Raw genomic sequence first — 24,938 nt, forward strand, 5'->3', positions numbered from 1 at the left:
CACGCTGACTCAACACGGACAAACACTTTGGTTCTAAGAGACTTAGTATGAACGTCGTTTAAAAATCATGTGGCTTTCAAACAGATGAACTTATAGATTACGGAGGTAAAATGACAATACAACACAAAAGAGGAAATTCACTCAATTGAGAATAAATCATCGGCTTGAAAAAAGCTTTTGAGAAAGTCTAAATAAGCACCTCTGGTCTTCTGGGTCAATATGAAAAGTGTAGACACACACACACACACACACACACACACGATGTAAGCAACCAGACATGGAGGTTAGCTTTCCGCTCAATGAATTACACTAATGAGATCGTAGGAGAGAATATATCAAACGCTGTCCCTGTGTTTTTAAGTCTCAGTATAAAGAGAAAGGTCACTGATTTGCAGTGGACAGAAGGTTCAAAATGCTCTTCATTAGGAACAACAGCACTGTGTGTTTTAGCTAATCTTCCCACTTAAGGTGTTGTGTGCTGGGAGGCATCTAGAACAGCTCTGGGTCCTCATGAACAGCTCTATATCCTCATAAACAGCTCTACATACTGTTCTGTCCTCACATGAACAGCTCTATGTTTATGTCCTTAGAGCTATAACATAAATAGCTCTATGAACAGCTCTATGCCCTCATATAAACAGCTCTATGTCCTCGCATAAACAGCTCTATGTCCTCATATGAACAGCTCTATGTCCTCACATAAACAGCTCTATGAACAGCTCTGTCCTCACATAAACAGCTCTATGAACAGCTCTATGCCCTCACATAAACAGCTCTATGAACAGCTCTATGCCCTCACATAAACAGCTCTATGAACAGCTCTATGCCCTCACATAAACAGCTCTATGCCATCACATAAACAGCTCTATGTCCTCACATAAACAGCTCTATGAACAGCTCTATGCCCTCACATAAACAGCTCTATGAACAGCTCTATGCCCTCACATAAACAGCTCTATGCCATCACATAAACAGCTCTATGTCCTCACATAAACAGCTCTATGAACAGCTCTATGCCCTCACATAAACAGCTCTATGCCATCACATAAACAGCTCTATGAACAGCTCCACTAAATCTAATGCAGTATGTCTGTCAGCTGCCTGATAAAGGCGGTACACGTTATGGAGAAGACACCCTCCATCCTCACCGCAGAGCATCAGTACTCAGGGACAACACATGGAGCCTGCAGATGGAGCAGAGGATGAACGTGTGAGTGAGGGAGTAATGAGAGGAGAGGAGGAGGTATGAACGTGTGAGCGAGGGAGTAATGAGAGGAGAGGAGGAGGTATGAACATGTGAGCGAGGGAGTAATGAGAGGAGAGGAGGAGGTATGAACGTGTGAGTGAGGGAGTAATGAGAGGAGGAGGTATGAACGTGTGAGTGAGGGAGTAATGAGAGGAGAGGAGGAGGTATGAACGTGTGAGTGAGGGAGTAATGAGAGGAGAGGAGGAGGTATGAACGTGTGAGTGAGGGAGTAATGAGAGGAGGAGGTATGAACGTGTGAGTGAGGGAGTAATGAGAGGAGAGGAGGAGGTATGAACATGTGAGCGAGGGAGTAATGAGAGGAGAGGAGGAGGTATGAATGTGTGAGCGAGGGAGTAATGAGAGGAGAGGAGGAGGTATGAACGTGTGAGTGAGGGAGTAATGAGAGGAGAGGAGGAGGTATGAACGTGTGAGCGAGGGAGTAATGAGAGGAGAGGAGGAGGTATGAACGTGTGAGTGAGGGAGTAATGAGAGGAGGAGGTATGAACGTGTGAGCGAGGGAGTAATGAGAGGAGAGGAGGAGGTATGAACGTGTGAGTGAGGGAGTAATGAGAGGAGAGGAGGAGGTATGAACGTGTGAGCGAGGGAGTAATGAGAGGAGAGGAGGAGGTATGAACGTGTGAGTGAGGGAGTAATGAGAGGAGAGGAGGAGGTATGAACGTGTGAGTGAGGGAGTAATGAGAGGAGAGGAGGAGGTATGAACGTGTGAGTGAGGGAGTAATGAGAGGAGAGGAGAAACACTCTCTCTCCAGCCAGCTTCCCCTGAGCTCCAAACACTAATTACGCAAATGTGGGCATCCATTAACAACAGGGAGCCATCCCAGAACCGTGGAGCAAGAACCTGAGGTCTGCATGCTCAGCCCAACACACACACACACACACACACACACACACACACACACACACACACACACACACACACCTCAGGTAGCACTCTTCATAAATATTCACATGGGAATCTCTAAGTCCCCACAGGAGTGCAGAACTGCACATTTAAGCCCATATTCATCCTCACTACGGACGGCGCCTCAGCAATCGCCTAATCTCAACAGGACACGCTTAACGTGCTCTGTGTAGCCGCTCACGCAAAATACCAATAACAAGTGATCTTAACACACAACGTGGTTACAAGCTGATAGCTGTGAACAAACAAAAAAACAAACCTGATAAAGTTGCAGTGAGTGTGTGAGTTACTGACTCACAGGTGTTACACGTATCCCCACTGAGAGCCCTTTAGATAAATGGTCACACTGACAATCCCTGTTATTGAGCGGTAACACTCAAACAAACACAGAATCAGCCAGAGAGATTAGTATTGTTACTTTTACACTAATAAGAAATATTGTGGCTCAAATCTAAAGAACATCAAATTATGGGTGAAGGAAATGAATGATAAGCGATAAGGGATAAGTGTTAGGTCTTATTGTTAGGGATTAGGGCTAGGGCTTAGGGTTAGCACTTACGTTTAGAGCTTAGGGTTAGGGCTTAGGGTTAGGGCTTAAAGGAGCTAACACTTGTGAATACAGGTCCAGGCTGCATACACTGAGCCCGGACAGATGAAGAGAAGACAGAGAGGAGGTGGAGGTTGGGACGTCATGATGGTGGGACGTCATGATGGTGGGGACAGCATTGAAGGGCGCTGCGCTGAACCAGAGAGGCAAGGGTCACGAGGGCCATGGGAACCTTTGTAAGGATACAGTCGCGGCCGGGGAACAGAATTTTGTGGCGTACCATCTCCCCCATAATGCAACCGACAGACCATATGTCCACTGAGAGAGAGAGAGAGAAAGAGAAAGAGAAAGAGAGAGAGAGAGAGAGAGAGAGAGAGAGAGAGAGATGTTGGTTAGCATTAGAGCAAGCAGGCTATTAGTGAATGAGAGTGAGACTTCTAAAGCAGTAGTTATTCACACTGGCAGTGTGAAAATATTAATGATTACAAGAGTCACATGAGGACTAGTGGCATTTCTACCGGTTAAAGTCCAACAATGCAGAGACCCAGAGAGAATCTCAGTGGACTGATCACGGCAGGAAACTCCCATCTGAAACGTGTACCCCCCAACACACACACACTCACTCACATACACACACACACACACACACACACACACACACACACACACACGCATGCACACACACACACGCGCCCACTTAAACACACACATACAGGCAGGGTATACCTATATTGAATTAACAAAGTGAGACAGGCATACACCAGTTGAACAGTCTTAGGAACTGTTTACATCTATAAGTGTCTGACTGAGCCAGAACTGAAGACCCTACCAAACAGCCACACAGCAATATAACTCCCCCAGCCAATCAGGAAGCAGATCACACAGCAATTCAACTCCCCCAGCCAATCAGGAAGCAGATCACACAGCAATACAACTCCCCCAGCCAATTGGGAAGCAGATCATATGGTTAATCAGCCAAGTCTTTTATTTGCTGAATCATCTGAATATTAGTTTGAACTCTGAACATTCTTCGGCAGTGTTGTCAGCATATATCCAAAAATGTAGAAATGCAGCATTTATCGAGAAAATACACTTGAAAGATTTTCCCATCTGCCGTAATGAGGATGGGTGTATGTGATGAATGAGATAACTGTGAGTATGCTAATATGGTAACTGTGATGATGCTAACCATAAGGACGCTAACAGCAAATTAATTTGCTGTTTGTTTCCTTATTTAGGAAGTAACGAGCTAAGAGTTTTACCAATGTGCTAAAAAGGTAAAAGGAATAATGACGTCCTGGGGTTTTACTTGAATTTATAGACTATTTTTGATTATTGTGTGTTTATTTTCTTGCTTAAGAATATTGCAATTGACAAGATGCAGTATAAGTACTGTTAAGCACACCTTGTCATGATTTGCTGGAGTGTATTTAATCACTTGCGGTGCAGTACCCCAGGACACTGCAGTACCCCAGGACCCTGCAATATCCCAGGACACTGCAATACCCCAGGACACTGCAATACCCCAGGACACTGCAGTACCCCAGGACACTGCAATACTACAGGACACTGCAATACCCCAGGACACTGCAGTACCCCAGGACACTACAGTACCCCAGGACACTGCAATACAACAGGACACTGCAATACAACAGGACACTGCAATACCCCGGACACTGCCGTACCCCAGGACACTGCAGTACTTCAGGACACTGCAATACCCCAGGACACTGCAATACCCCGGGACACTGCAGTACCCCGGGACACAGCAGTACCCCGGAACACTGCAGTACCCCGGGACACTGCTATCCCCCGGGACACTGCAATACCCCGGGGCACTGCAGTACCCCAGGGTACTAAGAGTTTTACCAATGTGCTAAAAAGGTAAAAGGAATAATGACGTCCTGGGGTTTTACTTGAATTTATAGACTATTTTTGATTATTGTGTGTTTATTTTCTTGCTTAAGAATATTGCAATTGACAAGATGCAGTGTAAGTATTGTTAAGCACACCTTGTCATGATTTGCTGGAGTGTATTTAATCACTTGCGGTGCAGTACCCCAGGACACTGCAGTACCCCAGGACACTGCAATACCCCAGGACACTGCCGTACCCCAGGACACTGCAATACCCCAGGACACTACAGTACCCCAGGACACTGCAATACAACAGGACACTGCAATACCCCAGGACACTGCAGTACCCCAGGACACTGCAGTACCCCGGACACTGCAGTACCCCAGGACACTGCAGTACTCCAGGACACTGCAATACCCCAGGACACTGCAAAACCCCAGGACACTGCAGTACCCTAGGACACAGCAGTACCCCAGGACACTGCAGTACCCCAGGACACTGCAATCCCCCAGGACACTGCAATACCCCGGGACACTGCAGTACCCCAGGACACTGACTCTACTGGTTTAATAAGACAGTTTTGGTCTTGAAACTGCTGAATGTCTGTACTCCTGCTCAGTTGCAACAACAACCCACAGCAACATCGTGTCCCCCTGTGCTAGTCCTGCTGGACTCTGATAGCACTGCCCAACCCTGATCGGTCTGCCCAAGTCCTGATTGTGGTTGAACCTGAGTTGAACCTGTCATACCGTTCTCCTTGTAACCCATGCCCAGAATGACTTCTGGGGCCCGATAGTACCGCGTCACCACATACGGTGTCATCATGAAGCTGGTACCGGCGGTCCGTGCCAGCCCAAAGTCCAGGATCTTCAACGTGCAGTCTGACTTCACCACGATGTTGCTGGGCTTCAAGTCCTTCGGGGAGCAGGAACATTTGAGCGTAAATGGGGCGCTTCAGTTCAGCATGCTTTTGGGGTCATGAGCTGGTTTTCTAGGGACACACCAGGCAGGGTCCTAGATTAAATCAGACCACCAGATGCTCTATTTGAAAACACCTTGGGGAAATCCTTTAATCTCCATAGAAGAAACGTGAATACTGAAGTGTAAATTGTGGTAAATATAATGTCATTCTCCATGAACTGGCTAAAATGAGCGTATGTGTGTGTGGGTGAGTGTGTGCATGCATGTGTGTGTGTGTGGGGTGTTTGTGTGAGTGTGTGTGTGTGTGTGATTGTGCAGTAAGACAACAGAACTTTAGTTTGGTCTGTAGTTTGGTCTGTGGACTTTCATCATTCTCAATAATGTTTTCTACCTGTTATGGGCTACATTGATTTCATACAAATCAAGCGTGTGTGTGTGTGTGCGGGGTGTGTGTGTGTGTGTGTGTGTGTGTGTGTGTGTGTGTGTGTGTGGGTGGATGTCTGTGCATGCGTGTATAAGCGTGTGTGTGTATGTGTGCATGTACATCCCTGTACTTAAACACATATGTCTCTTTGCAGGAATGTACCTGTAATCACAGAAAAACTCAAACAATCAAGCTTAGCTGGACCTCATGTGAGCAACTAATTTTATTGTGGTCATTTGTTAAACATCAGGTTCACTTGGGAATGGAAAAGAATCCTTCTTAGGTTCTGAGTTTAGTCACTGAGGTATGGGGACTGGAGTAGACAAAGAATTATTGATGGAAAACGCCTACACACACACACACACACACACACACACACACACACACACACACACACACAGTTCGCCTGCATGCAGACCTCACCCTGTGTATGATGCCAGCGGAGTGTAAGTGTTTGATGCCACAGAGCATCTGATACAGCAGGTAGGACATCCTCTCATGGTCCAGCTCCATCTGAATCACCTGGCAAAGGTTGGCATCCATCAGCTCCATCACCAGATACCTGCCACCAACAGAGAGAACGTCACCTCCACCCACGCAGCTCCACTAATGCACAACACATTTACCAGCAGTGCTACTGTGACTACTGTGGCTGTCTGTGTGCACCTGTCTGTGTGCACCTGTCTCTCTACAAAGTGATTCACCTCCACTCACATCGTTACCAATGCACTGCTGTTAATCAATGAGGATCGTTACATGGTCTTATGTTGAGAACAGAGCTATTGATTAGTGATTGAGCGCTAATCAGCACTCATCCAGCACCCAGTAACACCATTTAGGCAGTATCTCTTAACACACCAGAAGCATGAAGCTGTCATGAAACAGATGCTTTTCAAACCTGGCATGCCGACAGAATAAAAGTCCCCCTGTAATTATTAAACATGATAGCAATTATAGTGTTTCCTAAACAGGCCCACAGTTCCTGATGTGCCTATTGCTGCTCAGATGCCTTATTTTGTTTCTCAAGGAGACAAAGCAGTCCCCGTCTCACTCCATCTCACTCCAATCTCACTCCATCTCACCCTCTTCTCACACACTGATTTATTTCTGATGCCAATCAATTCTACTCTTAATTAAATGTGAGCGGAATAATTCAGTGAGCCAGTGTCATTGCAGAGCAGCGCGCGCACACACACACACACACACACACACACACACTCACAGGGACAGTGTCAGAACAAACATGCTGAAACACACATCAGTGCAGGCCAACAGTTCACACATAGGAAGAGTAATAATTCACTGCTCTTCATCCTTGAAGGAGCATCCTCGTCACGCACAGCCTAACGAGGGTGTTTGTCCTGAAGATTCTGAATGACTCGTTTGACAACCTCATACTGCTAACTGGGTGACACTGTACTGAATGACCTGAGTTCTGAATGTTCTGAGAATGATAAGTCCTGGTGGTGGTACTGATATAGAAATAAAGGTGAAGGTAATTCCCACCTCTGAGTGCAGAAGGTAGTGCTGCAGCTGTCTGAGAACTGAATCTAGATCCCTGGGGCTTTATCGTATAGTCCCAGCAACCCACAGCTGTGTACTATACACTGTGGTGTACAAAATACTAGCTACTAGCATTTTGTAGCATTAAGAATACCATCACACAGTATACTTTCTCCTCTTGTAGTGCCTTACTTATTTATTTTACTTTATTTATTGCAGTATTTATTTAAAATAATGTACCATTAGTTTGGAGTAATAGGAATGAAAGAACAATAATCCAGGAGGATAGAAAAGGAAGGAGAACAATTAGATATAATCTCTGTGTCTTGAAGTCCAGCCGGAGTTCCTGCAGTGAACATCAGCTACGTGCAGCAATTAGCACATTGATTAGCAAATCAATAAACATATCAATTAAAATATTAAGGACAAAAAAGTCCAAAGGTTAGCCCCTGTAGGTCTAGAGTTTAGGTTAGCCCCTGCAGGTCTAGGGTTTAGGTTAGCCCAGGCAGGTCTAGGGTTTCGGTTAGCCCAGGCAGGTCTAGGGTTTAGGTTAACACAGGCAGGTCTAGCAGCTACACTATGTAAAAGTGGTTTGGTATGTGGGTTATAAATTTACTTCAGGAAAATGACACAAAGTGTGAAAACACCACTGTCTGCAATCTCAGCGTCATGTAATGGATGTCATACATAATTCTGTGTGACACACTGTCAGTCGATGTGGGGCGTTAAGAAATGATGCAATATTACATTTGAATATTAGTGGTGTACAAATTTTTTCCTGTGCTTCCTGTGCATGAAAACGTTTCTGGTGCATGAAAGGAAGTGATTTATACTCACACATCTTGGAATTCCTCTAAAGATTTCTGTGGTGTGAAAACATTTAATAAGCTGATGATCTGAAAGGTAAAAAAAAGAAGTGTTGGACATGGTTAACAACATCTGATGACAAACAGGTTGCAGGACTCAACCACAGCTAGAACTACATTTCCCATGTTGCACCTCTGCTCTCATACTTCATCCATTCCCTTATGGTTTCCATATTCCAAGAAAATGGAAGAGAGTCACACTGATCAAGGGCATCGCTGAATCATGACAGACAAAACTGAGTGAGAGTGAGAAAAGATGAGTGTGTGTGTGTGTGTGTGTGTGTGTGTGTGTGTGTGTGTGTGTGTGTGTGTGTGTGTGAGAGAGAGAGAGAGAGAGAGAGAGAGAGAGAGAGAAAATTAGTTAAAGTGAGAACAAGAGAGGGAGACAGAGAGAGACCCAGGGGGAAAATGTTTTGGTGCATTATGACACTGTGAGAATTACACTCCATGGAAAATCAGCAAAATGTCCTAGAAGTTTCTGTTTTCTCTCAATCACCCTCCCACTATCCTCTCTCTCTCTCTCTCTCTCTCTCTCTCTCTCTCTCTCTCTCTCTCTCTCTCTCTCTCTCTCTCTCTCTCTCTCTCTCTCTCTCTCTCTCTCAGGGCAGAGCCTGTGATGTAAGCAAGTGTTGTGTACTCACGTTTTTGTGATTGACACATTTCATGAGCACCAGTTCCCTGTAGGCGCGCTTAGCGTGCGTTTGGTTCTGGAAGGGTCTGCTGAGCTTCTTAATGGCCACGTTCCTGTCCAGCACGGCATCATATCCCGCACTGCACACACACACGCACACACACACACACACGTTATTGCAATGACAACATAACACACAAGAACAAAGTGGTAGTGCCAGTTATACACAAAGGAGCCTGTCAAAACTAGTGGTGCCTAGCGTCAAAACATATGACTGTATCGACAACTTAGTAACTTTACAAATACACAAATCACTTTCATTAGAAAATTTCCACTAATGCTGTGATTTAGTTGAAGACATGACTTAATATATGTGTGAAAACCAACCACAACATTCTGCTGGAGATAAATCAAACCAACCAAAGAATTCATATCTTGTTTGATCAAAATGTTCTATGCTAATGCAAATGTGGTGCCTTAAAATAATACATTTCATGTAAACACTGTTAAACAATGTTTCATTTAAAAAAGTATACAGTTTAATCTCACTGTATGAGAGGGTTAGTGTTAGGGTTAGCCTGTATAATGCTAACCATGTATAAGGCAGTATTAGATCTCTTCTACAGTAGAGCATCAGTGATGTGATCTAACACATTTAACATGAGTTTGGGCTCTGCTAACTCTGCTATTCACATTTCCTGTTGAATTCTGGGAAATGGAGTGCAGTACAGTGCTCCTTAAACAGCTGTCTTGAGGCAAAGCCATGGGGGCATTTTTGTTTTGGTTTTGTTCACTGTTTTTAAACACTATCTCACTTGTAGTATTTTCAATCTTTCCTTAACGTTCATATACTCCCAGATCCCATTCTGTTTTAGCTTTGCCTGTCTGCATCTATCCTCGTAGGACTCTGTCTCTCAGTTTCTCCACCCCCCCCTCCATCTCTCACCCATCTTCCATTCCTCCACCCCCATTTATCTTTATTAAGATACAAACAGAAAATACAGGAAATATGTGCAAAAAACTAATGAAAAAAAAACTACATTTTCAACACAAAATGGCTGCTACATGTAAACATTGGTACCCAGTGTGACCTCCCTTGGCACTGAGCACATCTTGAACACTTTTGGGGAGACAGTCCTGCTAACACTCACGCGTGAGGAGGACACACTAAATGCCCCTGGACCCCAGAAGACTCAGATTCTCCTGAATGCTACCTCAGGAACTCTCTCATGTTTATGACCAGTGCATGTGGGATAAGAAATCTTGGCATAATTACAGAGATGTGATTATTCAATTTACACATTTATATATATATTATATTATGAAGTAGGAGACTTGGGCTTGGGTTAAATACCTCACTAAACACCTCACTAAATATCTCACTTGCTTGTCTGTAAACCTACATAAATGTTCTATGCAAAATGTTGATGTTTAATAGAACTGCTTACAATGACAGCATCTTGGGTTTGAACATCAGCAAGACACACACAGGAAGTGCAGAGCTTAATTTACGATTAACTTCACACTCCCAGGAGCATTTCACCTCTGAGAAGGTCTTTGGCAAGGAAATGCTAAAATATATAGCTCAAGTTAATGCTTCTGCAGACACCTCCATATTTGGGAAAACTCTTTTTCCACAAGATACGACACAGTATTTACTAACATGGTAATCCGCATGGGATTAAAACAACCTTTGGTTATTTCTGGAAATCGTTTTTACAGTATCTTTACTGGCAGACCGTAAAAATGTCTGATATGGCATGTTCAGGCCGGACTAAAAACATGTTTTTATGGAGATCTATGCTTTAATATGGTAGTAAAAGGTCTGAATTTTTCCTTCAGATCTTCCTCTGACTGCTTAATGAAACTCTCTTCCTCTTCCTCAGAGGCACAGACGACGGGTGTGATGAAGGTCTGGTTGTAATCTCACAACAAAGGATGCTACCAAAACAGCTACAAGCCACGTATCTCTCGGGATTAGGGGTAATGAAAAGACAGACGTCTGGGCTGGGGTGACCACCTGGGTCTAGAGTAGGAAACCATCAGAAATGCTAATTAACTAGTTAAATGGGTGAGCGTGTGTGTGTGTGTGTGTGTGTGTGTGTGTGTGTGCACTCTTGATGAGGCAATGTAACTGCTCTCTCAGTCTCTCTCATTAAAGTGACAGAAAAAATACATAAATGCACTGCCACATTGAAAAATACATAAACAATTGTCTTGTTTAGGAGAATTTTATTGTGTCTAAACATTTACTGTAATTATATTTTTATTTTAAATGACACAAAATTTATTGTGTTATATTGCATGCTTTAGGACGGTTGTGTGTGACCGTCTGAAAGTCTCCTGAATGTACTTCCTTATTCACAGTTAGCTGCCATCATTATGATGGTTGGTTGGAGAATGAAGAATCTCGTTCTCTGGTTGCAACAGAAACACCTGCAGCAGAATTTTGTATGGCACTGCAGACATGGACTGTTACTGCTGCAACTCTTCACTGTTATTATGCAAGCAAGCCTGCAGATGAACTGTTCACTCATTTATTATGCACGCAAGCCTGCAGATGAACTGTTCACTCATTTATTATGCACGCAAGCCTGCAGATGAACTGTTCACTCATTTATTATGCAAGCAAGCCTGCAGATGAACTGTTCACTCATTTATTATGCACGCATGGCTGCAGATGGACTTTTGACTCATTTATTATGCAAGCAAGCCTGCAGTAATCTGTTCACTCATTTATTATGCAAGCAAGCCTGCAGATGAACTGTTCACTCATTTATTATGCAAGCAAGCCTGCAGATGAACTGTTCACTCATTTATTATGCACGCATGGCTGCAGATGGACTTTTGACTCATTTATTATGCAAGCAAGCCTGCAGATGAACTGTTCACTCATTTATTATGCACGCAAGCCTGCAGATGAACTGTTCACTCATTTATTATGCACGCAAGCCTGCAGATGAACTGTTCACTCATTTATTATGCACGCATGGCTGAAGATGAACTGTTCACTCATTTATTATGCACACAAGGCTGCAGTAAAAAATTTTCACGCATTTGTTATGCAAGCAAGGCTGCAGTAGAGCTGTTCATTTACTTGTGTGACATGTCACAAGATTAACAGCCTGACAACAACCATCCTGTTGTGAGTACTACTGTGGTGTCAGGCACTATGTGCATTTATACCAGTGGAACATTTTCTCTAAAAGCCCCTGCTGCATCTACAGCAGGCTGCCAGCAATCAGCAGCATTTGAAGTCCCATATCTGGGAGTGAAAAATGACAAATACAAATACATTCACAAAATTACAGTGTTGTGACGGCTGGACTCCAGAGAAACTTTATAGCACAGTGTACTCGGCCAGGGTCACTACAAGGGCAGCTGTGGTGGACTGTGTGTGAATGTCTCCCTGTTTTATTGTTGTAGCCTAGCTGTATGTGATGATGACAACTCAGTCGTTTTTACTGCAAAATCGTTAAGCTCCCCAGATGGGAACCTTTCTGGGGAAAAAAAACAAACAAGCAATAAATAAATCCCAGCTTTTATGATTTTGTATGAAGTAGAATCAGTATTCGGCATTTTCAGTTGTGTGTGTGTGAGTACATGTCCTTGCTCTTGTAGGTGTACTTACATAATACCATATGAGCTATGAGAACCCCACTACTTCATGTCCAATACACTTTAAATATGAAATATGCAGCTTCAAATAGTGGAACATAATGGAACAAAGAGGAACATAATAGAACATATTGGAACACAGGGGAAGATTGTGGAACATACTGGAACATAGTGGATCAAAGTGGAACATAACTGAACACAGGGGAACACAATGGAACGTAGTGGAACATAATGGAACAGTGTTTCTGTCACTACTGTAGCGTCTAGCCTTCCTCCATTGAACTACACTCCCCAGAATCCTCCTGTCCATTATTAGTTCCATGATTACTGGCCACACCTGCATCTACTTCATTCCAGTTGTCTGTCTGTGGGCATTTACCTGTTCCTTTCTGTCTTTGTGAAGTCTTGTTTAGTGTTTGGCTGGCATTTCAAAGCTGTTTACCTCTTATTGTGTTTTTGGACGTATACCTGTTTACTTCAGTTTTGCCTTTTTGCATGTGCCTAGTTTGATTCATTTGTTTACTGCCCAACCAGTGATTGAACTTCAGATCTTCACCTGTTTTTTTACTTTTTTGTTACATTATGTTACTATATTAAAACCATATTACCATATTCAACCATTTCTGCATAAAAAACCTGACAGAAGAATTCACCATCTTCGGCAAGCTTTGGTATGGAACCCAATGTCCTACCAGACAAACATCAGTTACTGGATCAACACCGCCTGGGCCTGGAATCCTTAGGCAATATGGTGGAGGTGTTGTTGAGGTAAACCCAACTGCTTACTACTCTGGTGGGCGTAACGGGACCAACACATCTCCTATCGTCCATGACCTCAGGCGAGGTAAGAGCTGCTAGTTTTCTCCCACTTGCTCAGAGCTCTTCGCTGTTTTGTACAGTCCTGCTTGACAAATGACAACACCTCAGCTGGCTGTCAGGGATTCTGCTGCAATGTTTTCTGTATTTTACTCACCAGGCCTCCATGCTCAGACACAGTAAGCATAGCCCTTATTATCTCACCACCATGTAGCAAAGAGTAAGACTGGGGCAATGGACATTTTGAGTCAAGGAATCAATTTTGCTGCCTAGTGTGTGCTGCTTTTGATCGTCCTCTTGAAGGAGAAGGTCGTGGTGAACTCCTTTTTCCCCTCAAAGCAAGGCTTACGCCCTGATTCAGACCATGTCCTTAAACTCCACACCGTACCTCCAGGTAGAGGTGGGGAAGGAACCAGCTTGCTGATCGAGTATAGTCTGGACTTAAGTACCAATCTGGTTATGGAGCTCGCCTTAAACTTTGGAGGAGTTCATACCTATCTCTGTTTAACTGGACCAGCTCCTTCACGAGAGATAAGGGTGTAATCACTCCCTATTCACATATGCTTCAGAGAGACAGGTAGGCAACGTTCATCTCAGGGCGCCGATATCATTTCTGGCTAGTGTCTATTTTTCCCTAGACATGGTTAGGATCCTTTGCTCACCGAGGTGGTGGGTAATCACTCTCTCCTTCCATTTCTCACATTCATCCCACATAAGGTTCTGCATGTAAGTTCAGCACTAAACTGCTCCGTTTGGGGATTTGCTTGGCTCGGGTGAACTGGAACTCGTGAGCCGACCAGGCGTTTGTAGCCTAAAGGGCCTTTACTTGCACTCAAGTCCAATCACAAAGGTTGAGGTCTCCCCATTGACTGTTTCCCCAAAAAGTGTTTTATTCAGCATTGATGGACTCAAAAATTGTTGGCAACTTCATCATGGAGGACCTTGATCTCCTGAATACCAGATGTCCCAAGGTCCTGGTATCACCTGTTCTTATAGTCAGTTCCCTGGATGGCACACTTCTAGACCATCCATGGCTACAAAAACATAATCCCCCAAATCTCTGGGGAAAAACCTGACACCGAAGCCTGGTTTTTGTTTATAGAACTGATTTAATGGTGCCTGTTTAATAGTATCCTCTACCTCGATGAAGAGCACTTATTCAGCAGACAGCTATATAGAAATATAAGGACTAGGAGGACATTGCATGGCATTGGCACTATGACTACATCACTGATGTGGTAGATGTGACTATCCTCTCTCCATTGCAGAAAACAAGGCCATGCAGGATTATGTAGAAGACGCCCTAGTTCAAGATTATTTTTGTCCTTTAAAGTCTCCTTCTGCTGCTGGGTTATACTTTATTCTTGAGAGGAATGGAGGTCTATGTCTCTCCATAGGCCACATTGGGCTTGACAAAGTAACCATTACATATCCTTACCCATTAGTACCGTTTGCCTTAGAACATCTGTGGGGAACCCAATTCTTTACCAAACTGGATCTCAGAAATGCTTATAATCTAGTCAGAATCAGGGTTAGGGTTATGAATGGAAGATGGTGTTAATAACTGTGTCTGGACAGTGAAGACCAGGTTCTGCCATACGGCCTGGACTGGAGGCAGTCCTCAAATGACCAGTTCTGTCCACTACAAAGAACAAATGTTTCTGGGGTTTTGCATACCTTTTTTTAGACATTTAATCTGCAACTGCTGCACTGTAACTGCTATACTCCCTTTGCTGAAGGGAAAGACCTGAACTAGCTAGCTCAAGTTGATGAGGAATCACACTGAGGAGTTGATGGAGCCATCCTACCACAAAGGGTGGGGTCTCCTCTCTGTGACACACAAAAGCCCCTTTTGACCTACAAATTGCCTCCAGTAGAGAGGAACTATAGAAATGGCAATAGGGAGACTTTTGGTACATTTGGTCTCGGAGTAATGTCACTGGTTGGAAGGTACTAAACACCCCTTCATCCTTCTAAATGACCAGAAGAACTTGGAATACCCGAGGGAAGCTAATTACCTCACTGCATGTCAAGTCCCTTGGTCTCTCTCTCTCTCTCTCTCTCTCTCTCTCTCTCTCTCTCTCTCTCTCTCTCTCTCTCTCTCTCTCTCTCTCTCTCTCTTTTTTTTTCTTTTTACCAGTTTCAATTCAGGACCAGGATAAACCACATTGAGAGCTGGATCCCTTTCTCATTCATCCCTCCGAGTTGATTATAGAAGCTATTCAATGGGACTACAATGGTAACCTATGGAGAGAACTATGAATGGCTTCAGCCCCTAACTCCTGCCTGGAGGAAAAGCTCTACCTGGTGCCCACCTTTCGTGACAGACTGATTTATCTGGTGCACATTCCTTGCTCTCCTCTCATTTGTGAGGTTAAGACACAACAACACATCATGCAGATAGTGGTGGGAATCCATCACGAAGGATATCATCTGCAGCTCCCAGCCTGCCGTTTTCCAGTTCATGGCTTTATGTTCAGATTGTGCCCAGTGTAAAACTCCTCACACACTGCAAGCTGGGAATCTGGTCCCTCTGCCAATACCAGGATGACCTTGGACTCTTATAGCGATCGATTTGTTTACAGACCTGCCCCAATCGAACGGCAACACCACAATCCTCACTAGAGTAGACTGTTTCTCTAAGGCAGTGAGACCTGCTCTTCCCCCAGCTAAACTGTAGAGGGCCATAATTCATGGAGAGATTGCAGGTGAATGATGGATGAATGTTTACACTCATGCCTACAGCTTCCAGTCTACCTCCATCAAACTACACTCCCCAGAATCCCCCTGTCCATTCTCAGTCTCATGACTATTAGCAACACCTGTGTGTAGTTTATTTTAATTGTCTAGAGACACTTTTCTGTTGCTGTCTGTCTTTGTGAGGTCTTGCTTAGTGGTGGTCTGGCATTTCCAATCTGTTTACCTCTTGTTGTGTTTTTGGACGTAAACCTGTTTCTTCGTCTTTTTGCCCATCCCTGGTCTGATTAATTTGTTGGTCCACCAGCACTTGACCTTCACCTGCTGACCTTCATGTTGGATTATCCTTTGTGTCTTCGCTTCTACATACCATGCCTGATGGTTTCCACATTTTGATGTTTTCCTCTGACCAAAGTCCAGATAGGATCAGAACTCTGTTTGAAGGATCAGCTCTGGCACTGATGTAAAATACTTCAGAGAGCTTCTGATCCTGAATATGAAGACCCTGCCTAGACCTCCAGCTCCTCTACACCGGTCAATACACAGGACGTCCCTATTGGACTACATGTCCACACACAGTTTGGTTCACTTATGGATCAGGACCTGCAAGGAAATGTCAGATAGCAGATAACTTGCTCTTTGGCAACTAATAATTTTGTGTGTGTGCTGACGTAGACTTTTACAAATACACAAAGCACTCAGAATCTCTCAACACATACACTTAAGTGCACCTGCATACACACCCATATTTGAGGGCATGCTCATACACACACCACACTCACACATTTCTCCAAGTGAGAAGGACTCCTATGACTAATTAAACCATTAGCCCAAAAAAACACTCTTTATAATCTTACCAAATATAAAAGGTGTTCATTTAACATGTCTTCTCACCTCGCCATGGCCATTTACATAAAACAGTAACAGGTCATTGCCTGCTAAATTATACATTCACTATTTTCAAACCACAAGGGTTCATAAAATCCTGTCAAATTAAAATAACCCTTCATCCGCTGCCCCGCACACATGAAATGACAGCTCGTAAGCTCTCTCTCTTGTGTCCATGGCAACAGCAGAATATTCCAGAGAGGTTTTATTTGTTTATTTATTTTTTTGCCAGGCATTTGGCATAGTGACCCGTGGGGAGAGGAGGGGCGTTTCACAGCTGATGTCAGGTGTTTGACGGCGTGGCGCGTCATGCGCCTGCGTTTGTGGCAGGCCAGCTAGACGTCACAAAGCTGTCGCACTGAAACGGCAAAACGGCAGACTGGGGTAAAAATCCGTAGACCTGGACTGAACGTTTTTGGTTCTGTTGCTGTTATAATTTTGGTTGATTTTGCTTTATTTATTGTCCGTGTTTACTGCAGCTGACGTAGAGTGGAAGTCCAGAACTTCTAGATGACCTTGAAAGCAGAAGATTAAGATGCTTCTGGGGTTTATAAAGCTCGTTTTCATGTTCATCTTGTTAGACATGTAGTAACACAGTCTATGCACAGCAACACCGTTTCCATGTACATCGATTTACATTTCTATACATCCCTAATTTCCTCCGGGATTAATAAAGTATATTCTATGTTCTATTCTACGTGTTAGTGCTGCAGTCCAGCTCTGACATTTCAAGCAACTGAGGATTAAGGGCCTTGTTCACAGGTCCAACAGTAGGGGGCAGCATGGCTCGAACCAACAACCTTCTGATTACTAGTCCATCACCCTAACTGCAGAGTAGAAGTTGCCTTGCATCAGGTTGGTTAATCTTCATGCTGATCTTCATGCATGTTTTTTTTTTCTTTTCATTTCTTCATACTATTTGTAATGTCTCATAACCATGGAAACTAAGCAATATCTTTGAGCAGGAAGTAGTTTGTGAAAAGATTGATGCCCTTGGCAACTTGACATGTTTCTACCAAAGACGTCAACCATAGACAAGCAGAAAACCCATTAGCAAAGTGTCTCACAGGTGTGTACCATCACCACGGTGACGGTCGCCAACGGAGAGCTTTATAGACTCATAGGTACCTACCAAGACCACGGTGACAACATACGCTATCTTTAGAGATTTAATACGTACATTCCAGAGCTCATTACAGACAATTTTTCTGTGAAAGACATAAAGCATCTTTGGGTTTCTGAAAAGGGCTGCACAGATATTCTAATTCATTATTATACATTGTGACTGTGTATCACTATAACAGCAAGCCTTGCTTGCCTCTGTAACATGACTGAAAAAAATTAAACTGCTTTGAATTAGAGTGTCTGCCAAATGCATTAATGTAGTGAACCTTCAACAAGAGGCAGCCAAAGAGCAGTCTATTATGTTTATGCAGCTTTAGCCGTTTTACCAATTCCCAGCAGCTCACTAGCTCTGCCGTCAGACAGCCAACCGGGGAGTGTTCAGGTGAGCACGCACTTCCTCCGAGACACGTGAAACCAATTACCATACCTCGTCAAGCCCCAGCACACCCAGAGGAACGTGCTAACCGAGCCTAATTGGCTAGTGGTAGCCAGTGTCACTCTGAGTGACAGGTGTCACAGCCATGCCACTGACACTCCTCAGCATATTGTGTGTGTGTGTGTGTGTGTGTGTGTGTGTGTGTGTGTGTGTGTGTGTGTGTGTGTGTGTGTGTGTGTGTGTGTGTGTGTGTGTGTGTGTGTGTGTGTGTGTGTGTGTGTCATTCAATGCACAGGGTGATTTCACTTTTCGTGCTCTGCTGTCATTACATAAAGGTAATGATGAGGTGGCAGGTGTGAGTGTGTGTGTGTGTGTGTGTGTGTGTGTGTGTGTGTGTGTGTGTGTGCAGTGAACTCTAATCAACTGCGTCACAGTAACACTGCAGTCCATAGCTTAGTGTGTACTACTTCTCTTACTACCTTCTACACACCACCTTCTACACAACACCACCTTCTACACAACACCACCTTCTACACAACAACACCTTCTACACAACACCTTCTAGTGCAACTATGTAAAATAAGTTCTAGCTTGACTGACAGATGCCCCAGCACAGGGGGAGATGTATAGGACATACTAGTCCATTAACGATAAGAGGACAAGGTCAGAACGCAGTATCCATGACTATTTTAAAGAGTCTTTATGGACATAGTCTTTATGTGGCTCATAATCAAATGTTTGGGAAACTAAACTGTGTCTCTAAAACAATATTCACACATCAGATTATTTACACAAAAAATGCCTTTAAACATTCTTCACTGACAATACAATTTTATTTGACCATTGTTATTAATAGTAACTACTGTTGAAATACTACAACACAGCTAACACGAAAGTATGGAGTTACAAGAATAACAGGTGAAAGTGTCAAACCACCAACCTCCCTTGAAATGTGGGGGCTCATTATGGGATGTCATTCTTCTTTTGTTTGATGGATTAAAGGTTTACACCTGTCTACAGTAATGGAAGAAGTGTTGTAGAGAACAGAAAATAAGTCAGTATATAATAATTTTTCTTCAACGCAGTATGGCCAAGAGGGGCTTTTCACTTTAGCATTATTTATTTAGCTTCATTCAGGCCTCAGGTTGCCTGTGTCTGATATCATGCAATATTTATGGAACCTACACAAGGACGATATAAAAAAAAAAAACTGATGCACTGGAAAAAATAGATTGTAGCTGATAAATATTATATAAAAGGCTCGTGTCTGTGTTTTTGTACTGAAGTAATAGCTAATGGGTCGGGTCCTTTTACTTTTCAAATGATTAATCATCCCAACACCTGTGAGGGGTGAAAATTATCTCCCAAGATCTCCATCTGATTCTCTTTTTCTGTTTTCCCATTCTCTTTAACTTCTTACATGGTTGTCAACACTGTTTACTGGCAGTTTCAGGGTTTGTTCACTTACTCACATTTTCAATTTTGCTAATATTCCAAAATTTCCCTTACTGATCAACAAAGGACAGACAGATGGACAGACAGGCAGACTCAATCAATCAACGATGAACATGGAGCATAGGATCAAAATCAAACGTGCTAGTTCTCACACACACTGACGTAGTTAGCAGGTTTGTGTATGTCTGTGAGTCTGTGCATGTTTGTCTTTGGATTTGGGTCTGTGTATTTATGTACAAAACTAATCAATGACTACATATCAGTCTGTTTGTTTGGTGTGTGTGTGTGTGTGTGTGTGTGTGGGGGGGGGGGGGGGGGGGGGGGAAGTGGCTCAGTGGCTTTCCACACTTCTAAATGTCTTCGCAGCACCTAGCACAGCTGTGGAGCGAGTGTGATCGGACTGTCCCGTCCATGACGAAGACTCCATGACCCGCCCTTTCCCCTCAATCTCACTCACCTGCTGGGTCAGCACGACCAGTGTTGGCACATGATGCATCAGCACAATGGATACCCCACATCTTTCCTCTACCTCTCCCTTCTTCTCTCTCTCTCTCTCCCTCCCTATCTGTCCCTCTCTCTGAAGGATCATATGGCTTGATGACACAGCTGACATCCCTCTGACATGTGACTCGAATAGAAGGCAAATTGGATCAAGGCTGTCTGTCCGTCACACTGGGTTACTGTTGCCAGCCAACCAGACTGACCCCTCTCCCAATACCGCCTCCATTAGCAGACGGGCCTGTGTGCCTGCATGTTCTAGCTCTCCTGGAGACATGCAGAGGGTTGGGGGGGGGGGGGGGGGGGGCGTGTGGAACAAGGCGGGGAGGAGACGCTGTCCAGCGATGGCTCAGATCTTGACACGCCGGACGTCTTCAAAGGAAGAGGCCGTGAGATTATCTCCTTGACTCGGAGAGGAAGAGTCAGTGACATCTTGAAAGGCATCAGAAGAGAGGAAGATGCGTCTGGCAGGCCTCCCTGGCATTTAAGATATGGAACGGATTGGTAAGGACTGGATCGGACTTTACCTTAGCACACTGTTGGATGTGAGACACTGCAGAGTTATTGCTGAATCGTGAGGCGTGTGCAGGTGGATTACGTTGCGTGTGAAGGCTGGATTACGTTGTGTGTGAAGGCTGGATTACGTTGCGTGTGCAGGCTGGATTACGTTGCGTGTGCAGGCTGGATTACGTTGCGTGTGCAGGCTGGATTACGTTGCGTGTGCAGGCTGGATTACGTTGCGTGTGCAGGCTGGATTACGTTGCGTGTGCAGGCTGGATTACGTTGCGTGTGAAGGCTGGATTACGTTGCGTGTGCAGGCTGGATTACGTTGCGTGTGCAGGCTGGATTACGTTGCGTGTGCAGGCTGGATTACGTTGCGTGTGCAGGCTGGATTACGTTGCGTGTGCAGGCTGGATTATGTTGCGTATCCCAGGGCTCTGGTCTCCGTTTCTCTTTACGCGTGACACGTATCAGTCTCAGTTTTCAAAGGCTTTGCTTAGTTTCCATAGTTACCAGGTGCTATTAGTTACAGATACCAAGGACAAATTGGATGGGCCTAGACCAGATCTCACAACTATAAATCCTGTTATCTGTCTCACAGTTCCCCAGGTCCTAGTGCCCGCCTCTAGAGGCTACTGCTCATTTGTGCAAGCCATTACCAAACAGAGCCCACACACCACAGCACCTCACTTCTACCGGGCCCCTTTAACTCCACCAACAAGAACACAAACAGAAGCACTTCAGACCCAGCAACGTCATCCCCCACCCACGGCAGGGGGAGTGGCTTTAGCTAACCAGAGGGAGGGGGCATCTGCGTACTTACCACACTATTCCCTGAGCTCCAGAACCAATGGGTTTGAGGTTCTGGTAGCGCTTGAGGACGGTGAAGGTGGAGTCTCCCACTTCCACACTGTAGAACTGGTTGTCCACTTTGCTTTTGCTCATGATGTAATGTTTGGCGATGTAAGACACATCAACTTGCTTTCCAAACCCCTGCAACGAGAGCATTGACCAATAAACTGCTGACGGTCGTCACGAAACACGCTGGTGTTTAACACTGCAAAACAATAAACAGACTCCTTAGAGCCCCATGATAGAAGAGCTGGTCTGTGAAAGAAGTGAAATAAGCACTTCATAAATAATCATTTCAGCTTTAACAGTAAAGACAGAGAAAGCAGTAAAGCAGAGTAAAGTATCTCTTCACATACCATACAGTAAATATGCATGAGCTCACAATAAACACGGGTGATAGACAGACTCATATGAGAGGACTTAGGAAGACAAACAGGAAGAGAGGACAGAAAACAAGCGGCACAGATGTGCAGACCGGAGCCGCACGCAGCCCTAGACAGAGCAGAGGACGCTGGTGTCCCTTTTCCTGTGTGAGAATCGCCCGACCTGTTAGAACTGAAGAACGGAACCAGCTGTTCTGTATAAAATTCCTTTAATGTGACACTGATGTTTAAAAGATTCGGTTTCAACATGTTTACTCATCACTGCACTCCACAGTTGATGCAATATCAACAGCAAACGTCAACATGTAACGTCAACATGTAACGTCAACATGTCTGAGAGAATGAGTGCAGTGTCTGTGGATTAGGAGACAAAAGACAGAAATGAAGAGGGGAGAGAGAGAAAGAACTAATGAAAGTTGCAATGTACTTCATATATACTTGTGAATATTTTAATGGAATCACAGCTTAATTAACCCCTCATTAAACCTTTCCACCATCAATAATTATCATTTGGAGAATGCTTTGACACTGAGGTTTGGGATTCATCTAAGGTTAGTTCTTTGGGGGGGTGAAAGAGTGAGCTTTTTCATAATGGTTGACATTTGATTGGTTGTGCAGGACCTGCTGGGAATTATGGGATCTGTAGAACTACAAACAGCCCTCGGTTAAAATGCCTTTGGTCCTTCAGTAAGAGACAGCGATTAGTTAGGTAGGTAGGTAGGTAGATACTTTTATTGATCCCGAAGGAAATTTAGCAGCCAGTAGCAGTTACACAATAACAAATCACAGTAATGGACACACACAAACAATTTAACAATAACTTATGACATTCAAAAACAATACAAAGACTATACAAGTGTGCAAGTATCTCAACCAGAGAAAGGAGGTAGTGCAGTACAAGAGAACTTTGGTAAAACTGGAACTGGTATGTGCGGTGTCCAGTAGTGCAAATGTATGGGATGTACTGTAAAAGTGTCAAAGTGACCAGGAGTGTGGATGTACTGACAATGTATAGAATGTATGAACATACAGTAAAAAATGTTCAGAACGAACAGTCAAATGTCCAGTGTCCAGAAGGGCAGATGTACTGTAAGGTAGTAGTGCAGGTAGCAAATAAATAAATATAAATAAATAAATACTGCAAATCTATGTAAATCAGTATCACATTATTGCAGGTTCTGACACAAGGTTCTGACCTCATGTCTCAAAAAGACTGCATGTTAGCGAGACATGGTTAGCATGTTAGCGAGACATGGTTAGCATGTTAGCGAGACATGGTTAGCGTGTTAGCGTGACATGGTTAGCGTTTTAGCGTGACATGGTTAATGTGTTATGGTTAGCGTGTTAGCATGACATGTTTAGCATGTTAGCATGACATTGTTAGCTTGCTAACATGGTTAGCATGCTTGGGCTCTGGAGCTGGGGCCTTTATTTAGGAGCTACACTCCATAAAGTGTCAACTTTAAAGGATGGCCTAAATTTAGCAGATCTAACACTTCAACTTCAGGGACAAACAATCATTTAACGGTAAAGTGTCTGATCTGGGAGGATCTCGAAGCTCTACATGTGTTTAACTGTGGAGGCCTTTTCTTCCCAGCAACCTCTTTTATTTCAGCGTAAGTTCTGGAGCAGAACACGACCTACACAAACACATTCTCAGCAGAAGAACACAGGCTGAAACCTTATCAGCTTTCAGATTTTGCATGCAGTGTCCTTTTCTTGAGATGTTTTGAAGTTCCGGCAAGCATCTGTGTTTGGGTGTGCAAATCACTGCACAGCATTCCAGCACAGCTACCCTTGATTAGCCCGGGACATTAATGCTCGGACCCGGGACATTAATGTTCAGACGCAGGACATTAATGCTCAGGCCCGGGACGTTAATGCTCGGATCCAGTGCATCCATTCAAGCAGGAAGGGAGCTTGCGCCCCCTACAGACTGAGTTTGTTCAGGCGCTTTCTGAAACCCTGGACACAAGCAGGTTCTGGATTGAGACATGGTCAGATAACCCACTGCTCAAAACAGTGCGCACTGAAATCACACACACACACACACGTGATTATATCTCCATATGACTCTCCAGTTGTGTATGCACAGAGCAGAAAACGAGACAGAAATAAAGGGGGGATGTGAAGGGGGAGGTGCTAAATCTTCATCATGGGACTCATCCTTCACTAATATGGACCATTAAATTGACTGCAATAACGTGATACTGATTAACACAGATTTGCAGTAATCGCCGTCTCTTACTAAACCAAAGGCGTTTTAACAGAGGGCTGTTTGTAGTTCTACAGATCCCATCATTCGCAGCAGGTCCTGCGCAGGGCCTTCAAACACTACCACCCAATGACACGCTGACCTATTAGCCTGCACATCCGTCAAGATGACGGTCTGAGTTATGAGAAGAGGAAATGAAGGATCATCCAGGATGTCCGTCAGACTGCAGCCTTGTCAGCCTGGTGCGAGCGATACTCCACGCTGCTGCCCCTCCTGAAGGTCAGACATGCACACGGCTGACTTCATCCTCCAGCATAATGAAACAAGTTCACAACCACCATCTTTATTTGTTTATTTTTTTTGCTTTTGAGGCAGCGCTCTTCACGGAGCTGCTCTGAAACTCACTCACACACATTAAGCAGATTTAAAGATCTTCACAAGGACAAGTTTGAGAGGTGCAGAAGTCCACAGCAACGATACCAAACGTCCCTGTTCTTACAGCACAGGCAGCCACACGCCGTCATTTACAGGTGTGAATACGGCAGCCGTTTTGGAAATGCCAACTAAAATTCACAGGTGACCATTCCACTCAGCCTC

General features: G+C 44.2%; 1 protein-coding gene and 1 long non-coding RNA gene across 6 annotated transcripts in view; one reads left to right on the forward strand and one right to left on the reverse strand.

The window, feature by feature from the left end:
• mapk10 (mitogen-activated protein kinase 10) overlaps window positions 1-24,938 on the reverse strand; it is an 81,303-nt gene that overhangs the window by 29,507 nt on the left and 26,858 nt on the right. For 4 of the 5 annotated variants that reach the window (XM_076988818.1, XM_076988820.1, XM_076988819.1 and 1 more), the window contains exons 3-8: window positions 21,715-21,884; window positions 8,928-9,057; window positions 8,258-8,316; window positions 6,341-6,479; window positions 5,322-5,487; window positions 2,962-3,033 (exon numbers count right to left, since the gene is read on the reverse strand). In XM_076988818.1, the coding sequence (XP_076844933.1) occupies window positions 2,962-3,033; window positions 5,322-5,487; window positions 6,341-6,479; window positions 8,258-8,316; window positions 8,928-9,057; window positions 21,715-21,884 (736 nt within the window). The remainder of the gene's footprint in view (window positions 1-2,961; window positions 3,034-5,321; window positions 5,488-6,340; window positions 6,480-8,257; window positions 8,317-8,927; window positions 9,058-21,714; window positions 21,885-24,938) is intronic. The other variant, XM_076988822.1, reaches the window with a different exon arrangement.
• On the forward strand, window positions 11,902-18,530 carry LOC143490237 (uncharacterized). Its single transcript, XR_013124906.1, has 3 exons — window positions 11,902-13,379; window positions 13,512-13,928; window positions 15,492-18,530. It is a non-coding gene; the product is annotated as an uncharacterized LOC143490237 (long non-coding RNA).

The sequence above is a fragment of the Brachyhypopomus gauderio genome, unplaced genomic scaffold, assembly GCF_052324685.1.
Source record: "Brachyhypopomus gauderio isolate BG-103 unplaced genomic scaffold, BGAUD_0.2 sc64, whole genome shotgun sequence".
NCBI classification, from domain to species: domain Eukaryota; kingdom Metazoa; phylum Chordata; class Actinopteri; order Gymnotiformes; family Hypopomidae; genus Brachyhypopomus; species Brachyhypopomus gauderio.